An 11,365-nucleotide genomic window follows, 5' to 3' on the forward strand; every position below is an offset into this window, starting at 1 on the left:
TTTTAATTTTTGATAAAAATTTTGACAACTAAAGACCGTCTAAGTGTCTAATAAAAAATACTTCATTAATTTATTTAAAAATTACAAATAAATATAGTATTATATATTCAGTGAAAAATATGCCAAATAAATAAATAAATATATATAATATATAATATATAAATGTAATACAATGATATTATATAATTGAATCATTTTACATGCATACTACCTTGTTTAATCTGTAATTTTAGATTAATCAAACTCAATTCGTATAATATTTAAAATTGGAAGAGTTGAAAAAGATCATAATTATCGTGTAAACCATTTAGTTTTGATACTATATAAAAGTTTTTAATATGAATGGAAGGAATGGATAGAAAATCATAATTGTATTATTATGATTTGAACTCTATATTACTTCATGTATAAGACATTACTATTTATAGAATATAATGACATATCGCGTAACTCAATTGATAAAAAAAACAGAATTAGCCAATGAATTATAACTCAAATGGTATAGTCTCCCCATATTCAATTAAGAGGTTACGAGTTCGAGTCTCCTATCTTTGATTAAAAAAAAAAAAAAGAACTAACTGTATATAGCTAACCAATTTTTTTAAATTCTTGATCTTGATCTTTGACATTTATATAAAAAGTAATTAAATTCATAAATAGTGAATATATTTTGAATGTATCGAATAACATCAGTAAAATTCATTTTTATTATTTTTTAATTAAAAAAGGTAAAATATAAAATTTCAAAAAGTAAATTAGTAAAAGTCCCCCAAATGATTCGGTGCCACGCGTCACACAAAGAAATGCTGCACAACGACAAAACATAAAATTAAATTAAAAAAAATAAAATGGCAAAGGTGGCGCGAATCTCCATACTTGACACTTCACAGTGACACTACAGTACTACACTCTCTACTCTCTCCACCTCCTCGATCTTGATCTCGATCTCAACTGAAATGGCATCCCCATCCCAAAACGCCGTCGTTTACTTCATGCGTGTGACCGGTGCACCGGAGTTCGTCGCCCGCCAGAGACTCGAGGTAATAATCTCTTTTCCTTTCTCAATTTTTCCTTTTTGGCTTTTTTTTCTTTGGATTTAGTTACTTTATGCGAAGAACATTTGCCTAATGAACAAACTAAGAATATAGTGGAGTAATGAGAACGAGAGATTGAAGAACCGAAAATGTAATTGATTTGAATTACTAACAATACAAAAACGTATCTGATGCAGTCATAGACTCATAGGACAGTATTTATAGGCCAAGACTCATTGGCAGCATTCAACAAATTTCTTGGCAAACTCAAGGTCACTTCAAGAGTGTCCTTGAATTTGAAGGGGGATGATAGAGATAAGCAAAATTAAGATTCTGTTACTTGGACAGATTCTGTTTCTCCAAAGTCTTAGACACTTTCTTGATTTGGCTAGTTTGGTATTTAGTGATTACAATATAGAAATTCAGTTTGGTTAGTCATTGGGTAAAAGAGTCTTAGCCTAATACTGTCCTATGACTCTGCAATAGATACGTTTTTGTATTGTTAGTAATTCAGATCAATTACATTTTCAGTTCTTCAATCTCACGTTCTCTTTACTCCACTATATTCTTAGCTTCTTCACCTAATTATTATCATATTTTGTGACATTTTTGTTTGTAACAACATTGATGGATTTTGTTAGGAATATGGAGGCAACGTGAATGAAGCTATTAATGCTCATTTCCTGCAATTGGATAGTAATGTTGATAATATGCCCACGTATGTATGAGTTTGACATAATTGCAATAGTTTTTCTTACTGTTTCCTTTCTTGGAACCCTAATTCTATCTTTGGATATTCATTGTGAATGTAATTGAGTTAGCATTTGGTTCTTGTTCTAAGATAGAAGACGGTGGGACAATAGAAATCGTACTTTAAGACATGTTTCTTGTGTCCTATTTGGAAAATATAGAAATTATCTTGAAAATTGTTTGGATATGGAGACAATTTTAAGTTTTTGTCTCGATCCCCTTCTTCGAGCAAGTTTTTGTTTCCTATATCTCTCTGTCTTATGTGTCTCAGGACAAACAGTAACCAAACACCAGTGTGTAAGAATGGTATGGGATATTTATAGATTTCATATTACTGTAACTTATGCAAACAACTGGAACCTAATATGATTTAGAATTTTAGATCCAGCTCATTTCATCACTTTTCATCAAGTAGAAATGTAGTCCAAGATCACATGCATTTGTTTATTGATTTATTTTATTTTCTTGTGAATGTGAATAAATTACTTAGTCAGAGGCAAAACCTTGGTGGTGGTGGTGGTGGTTCTCCGCAGTATATTCAGTCTAATGTGAATGACAATAATCAGAACCGTGGTTGGTCGCGTGGGGTAATGCCTTTCCTCAATGCTGCTAGAAGGTTTAGACCTTCACTACTACTTGATCCAAATTATAGGAGAGAACTCAGAGATTCATACAATGGGATTGGTGCAAGTAGTGATAATGTGCCGCGTACTGTTTCCACAAGTCAAAATGTAACCGGAAATTTGCATGGGACACATGATTATCACCATAATGACTATAATTTAGGACAGGCTAACACCTCTAAACATGTATCTGATAATGATGTCGAAGAAGCATTGATTCAGGCTGCAATTGAGGCCTCAAAGAATGATAGCAGAGAAAGGTCTACATGGGAACAACATGGCGATGTTAATGTATACCCATCTCATAAAGTTGACTCTTTCTAAATTATCTGTGGTTTTTTATGTTCTTTTGAAATTCTCCTTGACGAAGCATTAATATTTCAGGGTTCATTGGATGATGAAATTCCTCGTGATCATCTTCAACAAGAAGATGATGATTTAGCTCATGCACTTTCACTGTCCATAAAGGTTCTATTTATTGTTATTATTTATTATTATTTGGGACCATTATATTTGCTGCACTAGTTAGATCTTTATGATTCCTGGTTCTAATTCCAATCAATTTGAATATAGACTGCGGAGGAAGAAGAAGCAGTTCGGGAATTTATGGTTAAGGAAATAAGCAAGACACAGGAAAGCAACAGCAGCAGAAGCACAATGGAGGTGCATGTTTTCCAAGCTTGATACTCTTCTCATATCCACAAACAGACCACATGTGTCAATGCAGAGTTATATGCATACATTAGGTGGAATTGCATTTAAGATTCGAGGGCCATGGCCCTTCCAAGTTCCAAAGCTTACATAACTTCAAATTGCATATTTTTTTTTTTTTTTTTGTATAAAAATGGACCCCCCCCCCCCAAAAAAAAAAAAACCCTTTTGAGAAAGTTCCATGTTTCAATTAAATTCTGTTGAGTTCATATGTTTGGCTTCTCCAAGAGTCTCATCCTAGCTTTGCTGGTGTTTACCACTGCAAATTCTCTTAGACCATTTCAAGTTATGGTTGTGCCATAGATAGATGGAATAATACTTTCCTAAATCTGAAATGGAACTAGGAATACTCTAGTATATAATTAAAGTTGGTTGGGTTTGCATATCTTGTGTGCTTTTGATGCACTTGAATGAAAGCACTTTAGAAGTTTGTTTCTTGGAGGATTTATGCAATTAGGTAATCCAATCTCACTTGGAGATACTATATGTTTTTCTTTCCTCTTACAAATTTATATATATTTTTTCCAAGACAGGTTGGAACATCATCAAATCAAAATGTACCTAGAGATGTTGCACAGCCAATCATTGGTCATCCATCGAACCATTGTTCTGCTGCTCAACTTAAAGGAACTGAAGATGTCTTCATTTCAGACAAGGTACTGTTGGGGACCCTAGATTGTTTGATGCATGTGTGAATATTCAGACCTAAAATTTATTATTGTTATGCTACTACTTTTTTCCCTTATTTTGATATGCAGTGGGGTGATATTTCTTCTGATGAGCTTAATGAAGCATTGATGCTTGAGGCTGCACTTTTTGGTGAGGCACCCACTCGCAGTTCTCAGAGAGTTTCACCTTTGCCTGATCTGCATCATCATCCAGAGAAAAATATCAATCCCAGTACGCAGCGTTTATCCAGTCCAATGTCACAATTATCAAGTGACACTCAGTTGCTAAGAAAAGAACAGGTTTTTTACATTCCTTCTTGCAATGGTTGTGAGATCAACGTTCATGAGTCATGACAGGATGCCATGACATGTCAATGTTTTGATGCAGGATGCTGCTTATCTAGCATCACTACGAGCTGATAAGCAGAAGGAATTGAACTCTTTAAAAGAAGCTGAAACTCATTGCCTGAGGGAAGAAAAATCGTTGAAAAAGATTCTTGAAACAAAGGTAGCACATTTATCTGAGTTAGTGACTTGTTGACTTTGGCCCTTCTATCCTATGGAGCTTTTTCAGTCCAATTTACTTTTTTCTTAAAGGATTGGATTTTCTGCTTTCTTAAAACACAAGTAATTATAAAGAGTCTCTTTTTTCTTATGCTTATTGTTTTATAGTGTTTTAAGTTGCCACAATATTATATAATTGAGGTTTATGTCATTATCTTGGAGTTTGGATTTATTAGAAATTAGTTGAAGCAACTCAATTTTTAGCCATAGTTCTTGACTTAGTTGGGTGGATTGTGGTATGGGGTAGCAGTCTTAGGATTTGCAATTTTACTGAAAGATTTCTACTTGTGATTATATAAATGTTCTGTTTTCTTATTATTTAATGGGAGGATTTCTTGTCCTTCGATAATAAAACTTCACTGAGTCCTGTATTCCTTCTGGTTTCAGGAATTGGAAAAACAGCTTGATAATAAAGAAGTTAGGCTTTCGAAGGAACCACCAATAGATGATGAAAATGCAATTACTATAGTCGTTCGGATGCCAGATGGTAGTCGCAGTGAACGTCGCTTTCTCAAATCTGACAAGCTTCAGGTAACTGTTTAATTAGAGTATGAAGGCTGTAGCATTCTGAATTTGTGATGCTTGTTCTTTGCAATCGAATTCATTATGCCTTTTTTTTTAATAATGGGTGGAATCTATGTAGGGTGTAGTATATGTTTATATTTCTTCACAATCATATACATACTGCTCAACTCCAAAGATGAACATATACACTACAATCATATAATCTGTTTCCCACCAATCATTTTTCTTCTCGCATGGACTAAATGTCATATTTCTACCTTGTAGGCCCTTTTTGATTTCGTAGACATTCATGGAGCAGTGAAGCCTGGAACCTATAGAGTTGTAAGTGTTTCCTTCCTATATTTTGATTTACCTTATTTATGCCATGGCTTTTTACAATTTTGTCATTTGAATGAACCTCAATTTTTGTTTACTTGGCGAAAAAGAACCACGAGTTATGGTTCATCAAACTACTGTTTGTTTATGTGATTCGTTAATTTTGTGTTCTTTCTGCACAATATATCCTGAAATACAAAGGTTGAAATGATGATGTCACATTTTTTTCCCATTTGGTTTTGATAAAACGCATTTTGAACCAAATTTATTGTTATTGGGACAGTATGTGTAGATCATCCTTTTTCATTTATCTAGATCATATGGTCTATGTGACTAAGATAAATAAAATGATCTTCAATCATTGCTTGGATACTTATACAGGTAAAGTCATACCCGCGATGCGCTTATAGCACCAAGGATGGCAAGTTAACTTTTAGTGAAGTTGGCCTTAGCAGCAAGAGTGAGGCATTGTTTCTGGAGTTTATTTAGCTTTCATCTAAGTTCCTGTAAGTACCCTGATCTGTATTTGTACATATAAAGTAGGACAAAACAAAACAGGATTTCTCACTTGGCAATATAGTGTAAAGAGGTTAACATTTGAGACATATATTCATTGGACACTGAGGGCCAATGGTATCTTTCTGTCTATACAAATCTCCTTACTAGCCTTTCAAATATTTTATTCGGATGGATGGCAGTTAGCAAAATGTGGTTGATCCTTTCATGATGATGTTCCGGAATCTCCTCTTGCATCAATCATTACAAATTTAGAGCGATTAGGTAGAGAAGAGTATATTACCAAAATGGTACTCCAAAGATTTTGATACTGATAAAAATATTCATTTTGATAATGATAAAAATATTCTAAAAGATGCGAAAGACAAAAATAATTTCGAAAGATTTTAAAATTTGACAAAAACACCTAAACATAAAAGCATGACGTTATAGTGGGTGTCAAATTTTAAAATCTTATACAGGTTCTACAAGATTTATTATTATTATTTTATTTCTTTAATCTCTTATACAATTTGTTAAAAAAATTTCATGTTTAAATTTGGTACAATTTTTTTACTAAGTACATTTTAATATATCTGATTAATAAAGTTAATTTATAATTTTATACTATATTTTTGTTCTCATTCATTTTCCCTAACTCTTTTTTTTTTTAATTATTAACAAACTAAAGAACACCTCAAAATTATATCATGGAATGGAACACCAACATTCGAAAAAAATCAACAAATAAATAATTAATTGGTTTTTCAAAGTTTTTGTAGTTTGTCTATATAAAATATACACTTTACTACCAAATGAGGAGAAATATACCTAAAATTAATTATATTAGATGATAAAGTGTAAAACAAAGCTACTTATTATATTTTTAAAACATATTTAAAAAAAAAAAACACTCTTATAACTGTTACTCTTTTTACCTTTTTCTATTATTTGATAATACTTTTAATATAATTATATTTTAAGGTCATATACTTAACTTTATAAATTTGTTTTTATTTTATCTACCAAATAATAAAATATAAATTACTAATAAAAAAGATAAAAAATATTACATAAGACCAACTTTGTTAATTAATTTTTAGCTATACTTTTTTAGTACAGCATGGATCACCTCTTTATATAATTGTGCAGAAAAACATGATTCACAAATTTTAGATAAAAAAAAAAAACTGAAACTCAGCCTTATTACAACAAATAATATAGATAATACTAAAAATAAACTTCTTATTCAAAATATCATTTGTATTGTTCAATTAAAATAAAGTTCTTAATTTATGAACATCTCTTTTAAAAAAAATATAGTAGCCAACACAAATAATAATATCTTCAGATAAAGATCACATATCAATCAAGACAATATAAAAAAATTCAAGAGACATCTTTAGATAATAAACTTATATACAAAAGTGGAACTAAAAACATATTATAAAACTCATATAAAAACATATGAGAGGAAGAACAAATAATCAATTTCAAACAAAAGAAAAAAATAAAAGAAGAACAATCACCACATAAAAAGATTAATTCTGAGAACAAAAAAATTCCAAAAATAAAAACAATAAATAAAAAATATAATTTTATATAACTCTAATATCAAATATTTATATTTTTTAAAAAATAAACAATACTTCACTTTATATTACCTTTTACTTAAATAATTTTAAATTATATATAATTGTTAATTAATGCTTTGTAAAATTTATACATTAACTCAAACATAATATCACACTTTTAAATTTATACTAATATACTATAATTAATTTACTTCTGCCTCGAACAAGCTTAATACTACCCTCCCTCCATGAATTGATAATTGAATAATGAGAGTCATTTAAATAAAGACACATAAAACATCTTTTCCTAAAGATATTTTTTAGTAACTAAAGTTTATATATATAATGAATTAAATCGTGTTATTTTTGACAAAATTAGATCGAACAAACTAATTTGACCAAAAAATTAGTAAAGTAAATCTTAAATCAATCTAAGTTAATCTTTTTTTATAAAAAATGACTAAAATACTAAAGTTAGGGTTAAAAATTATGAAAATTAATATATATATATATATATATATATATATAATAAAAATATTTTAGTCATTTTTATAATAGAAATACTATAATATTTTTTATAAAAATTATTAATTTACATCAGTTCAATATTTGATTTATATTAATTTTTAGATCAAATTAATTTATAATCTAATTTTAATAAAAATAATATAATTTTAATTATTAAAAAACATCTAAAAAAATGTTTCAGGCGTCTTTAACGATTCTTTGAATAACTGATGCTACCCTTACTCGGGTGGAACTGTGGAAGCACTCTTCATTCTTCAACTCAGCGCATTCCATTCTTACCATACTCCTCTTGATTGCTAGAATGGTGTCATTGTTAAGGTATGCTGTTCAAATCCCAAAGCTCTCTCCTTATTGTGTTCCACACTCCTCTCTCCGTCTTTGCTTCCCTTCAACTTCTTCCCTCCACTCTCACTCTCAGCCCCAATCGCTTGACGAAGCTGTTGATTCCTTCACTCGCATGCTTTCTAAGCGTCACCCTCCATCCATCATTCAATTCACCAAGATTTTGGGATCCCTTGCCAAGACCAACCATTTTTCCACCGCCATTTCCCTTTTTCAGCAATTGCAAGCCAGGGGAATCGCTCCCAACTTATTTACTTTGAATATCTTAATCAATTGTTGCTGCGGCATGGGTCGGATCACTCTCGCTTTCTCTGTATTCGCCAAGATTCTCAAGATGAGTTTTCAGCCTGATACCATAACATTGACTACCCTCATTAAAGGTCTCTTTCTCTGTGGTAAGGTTGAAAAAGCACTGCACCTTCACGACACAATGCTGGCTCAAGGATTTCAGTTTAATGAAGTCAGTTATGGGACGTTGATCAATGGGCTCTGTAAGACCGGACACACATCAGCTGCTATTCAAGTGCTGAGAAAGATCCCACGGCATGGGATTGTTCCTAATGTCGTCATGTACAACGCAATTATTGATAGCCTCTGTAAGGTTACACTTGTAAGTGATGCTTTTCATTTATACTCTGAAATGCTTGCTAAGGGAATTTCTCCCGATGTTATCACATACAATTCTCTCATTTTTGGATTGTGTCTTGAGGGTCAATTTAAGGAAGCCATTGATTTGCTAAGTGATATGGTGCTTAAAAACATTACTCCTAATGTTTATACCTATAATACTTTGATTGATGGGCTATGCAAGGAAGGAAAGATTAAAGATGCTAAGAGTGTATTGGCTGTAATGGCAAAACATGGTGTGAAACCAGATGTGGTTACTTATAACAGCTTAATGGATGGATATTGTTTGGTTAATCAGGTAAATAAGGCAAAATATGTATTCGACACAATGCCCCTAAGTAGAGAGTCACTTGATGTTCAAAGTTACAACATCATGATTAATGGCTTGTGCAAAAGTAAAATGGTCGATGAAGCCTTGAATCTCTTTGAAGAAATGCGTCGTAGGTATTTGGTTCCAAATACGGTAACTTACACCACTATTATTGATGGCTTGAGCAAATCAAAGAGGATCTGTTGTGCTGTGGAGCTTTTTGAAAAGATGCTTGATAGAGGTCAACCTGCTGACATAGTCACTTACACTTCCTTGTTGGATGGGATGTTCAATACCAAACAACTTGACAAGGCACTTATATTGTTCAATCGAATGAAAGAGAGTTGCATTGATCCAGATATATATGCATACACCGTACTTATAGATGGCCTGTGCAAAAGTGGAAGATTTAAAAATGCAAAAGAGATTTTTCAAGATCTTTCCATTAAAGGCTATCATCTGAACACAAGAACATACACTGTTATGATAAACGGGCTTTGCAATGAGGGCCTACTTGATGAAGCATTGGCTTTAATGTCTGAAATGGAAGACCATGGTTGCTCTCCGAATGCTGTAACTTATGAAACAATTATTCGTGCTCTGTTGGAAAAAGGTGAAAATGATCGAGCGTTGAAATATCTTCGTGAAATGATTGCTAGAGGCTTATTGAAAAGGCAATAGGAGAAATAAATCAACTCAAATTAATAAATTTTCTGTTGTTGTCGAAATTTGTATAGAACTTGGTAAACTTTATACCTATTGGGTTGGAGGATTTGGGAAATGCCATGAACTCACTATTACCTTGATTTTGGTTATCTCACTATTATTGAATTAATTTTACACTTGTGTTATTGGCTGATTTTTGAGTCTCTCTTACCATGGCTATCATGCATCCTGTTTCGGCGGATATTCCTAGTTTTTTTTAATAATGGGTGACATCAATATACAGATGAAGTAGGGTGTGCAGTGTGCGAGATAAGCAGTTTAGTGAGGATATGCTCATTCTGGATGTAACTTTGGAGATTATTCCTTCACTATCATACATTCTGCTTATCTCCAAATATGAACATATATACTCTACAATCATATAATCAATTTGGCACCAATCATTTTTCTTCTCGCATGGACTAAATTTCATATTTGTACCTTGTAGTCTCTTTCTGATTTCGTAGACATTCATGGAGCAGTGAAGCCTGGCACCTATAGAGTTGAGTGTTTCTTTTTCTATATTTTCATTCACTTATTTATGCCATGGGTTTTGACAATTTTGACACTAAAGTTGTTCTCTATGGTCAGCTGTGGTATTTCGTATAAAAGTTGATTATGTTGTGCTTTTATTACCTTGAGTTTTATGAAGGGTGTCTATATTAATTCTTGACTGCATATGTTCTAACTGACTTGAATGAACCTCAATTTTTTTGTTTACTTGGGAGAAAAAACCACTACTTATGGTTCATCAAACTACTGTCTTTTGTGATCCATTAGTTTTGTGTTCTTTCTGCAAAATATATCCTGAAATACAAAGGCTTAAATGATGACATCACATTTTTTCCCATTTTGTTTAATAAAATGCATTTAGTTGAAACAAATTTTGTGTTACTAGGACAGTATATCTAGATCATATGATCTATGTGACTAAGATAGTAAGATACATAAAATGATTTTGATAAACTGCATTTAGTTGAAACAAATTGTTTCAGGAGTTGATTTAGCATTTTAGTTTCTTCTAAGTACCCTGGTCTGTATCTGTATATATAGATTAGGACAAAACAAAACAAGATTTCTCAGTTGAAAGAGATTAATGTGGTTGGTCCTTTCTCGAGTAACATACATTCATTAGACACTATCTGTCTATAGAAATCACCCCCTTAGCTTTTCAAAAATTATATTCCGATGGCAGTTAGGTAAATGTGGTTGGTCCTTTCATGATCTTTCTGTAATTTCCTATTGCATCATTCATTGCAAATTTAGAGCGATTAGGTAGAGAATAAGTACCATTGATTTGAAATTAGTGGAATAAGGGGTGGAAAGGTTATAGGTGCATCTTAAACTATGTCGAGGTCAACTCAAACTATGGACAAGGGCTCCATTCCCTCCTCCATACTTAAGTTATAAGTTAATGAAAAATGTTACTTAATCCTAACATAACAAAGATGTATTTTACACTTATTTGATAGAAATAAAAGATGATATTGATGCTAAAGCACCATTTAAGTCATTAACTAACTTTAAGAATTTTAAGAATAGACTACTGTATCAAAGTCTATGTGGTGGTTCCTTTTGTTTTTATTTTACACTT

At 31.8% G+C, this 11,365-nt stretch overlaps 2 protein-coding genes across 2 annotated transcripts; both read left to right on the plus strand.

Moving 5' to 3' along the window:
- Positions 1-866: 866 nt before the first annotated feature.
- LOC112726823 (plant UBX domain-containing protein 9) lies at positions 867-5,867 on the plus strand. Its single transcript, XM_025776347.3, has 11 exons — positions 867-1,040; positions 1,676-1,752; positions 2,275-2,698; positions 2,792-2,875; positions 2,981-3,070; positions 3,652-3,774; positions 3,877-4,086; positions 4,175-4,294; positions 4,738-4,881; positions 5,140-5,196; positions 5,572-5,867. The coding sequence occupies exons 1-11, from the start codon at positions 957-959 to the stop codon at positions 5,677-5,679; spliced, it is 1,521 nt and encodes a 506-aa protein (XP_025632132.1). The 5' UTR covers positions 867-956; the 3' UTR covers positions 5,680-5,867.
- A 2,132-nt stretch (positions 5,868-7,999) lies between these two features.
- On the plus strand, positions 8,000-9,923 carry LOC112726824 (uncharacterized). Its single transcript, XM_025776348.3, has one exon. It carries the CDS (start codon positions 8,089-8,091, stop codon positions 9,745-9,747), a length of 1,659 nt encoding a protein of 552 aa, XP_025632133.1. The 5' UTR covers positions 8,000-8,088; the 3' UTR covers positions 9,748-9,923.
- The last annotated feature ends 1,442 nt before the right edge of the window (positions 9,924-11,365 follow it).

The sequence above is a fragment of the Arachis hypogaea genome, chromosome 12, assembly GCF_003086295.3.
Source record: "Arachis hypogaea cultivar Tifrunner chromosome 12, arahy.Tifrunner.gnm2.J5K5, whole genome shotgun sequence".
In the NCBI taxonomy this organism is placed as follows: domain Eukaryota; kingdom Viridiplantae; phylum Streptophyta; class Magnoliopsida; order Fabales; family Fabaceae; genus Arachis; species Arachis hypogaea.

What these genes read in the sequence shown, in the direction of transcription:
- LOC112726824 (XM_025776348.3), top strand. Translation starts at nt 8,089, where the DNA reads ATGGTGTCATTGTTAAGGTATGCTGTTCAAATCCCAAAGCTCTCTCCT.
- LOC112726823 (XM_025776347.3), top strand. Translation starts at nt 957, where the DNA reads ATGGCATCCCCATCCCAAAACGCCGTCGTTTACTTCATGCGTGTGACC. An exon ending in CACTTTCACTGTCCATAAAG is followed by an intron (nt 2,876 to 2,980) that starts GTTCTATTTATT and finishes ATTTGAATATAG; the next exon opens with ACTGCGGAGGAAGAAGAAGC. An exon ending in AGTTGCTAAGAAAAGAACAG is followed by an intron (nt 4,087 to 4,174) that starts GTTTTTTACATT and finishes GTTTTGATGCAG; the next exon opens with GATGCTGCTTATCTAGCATC.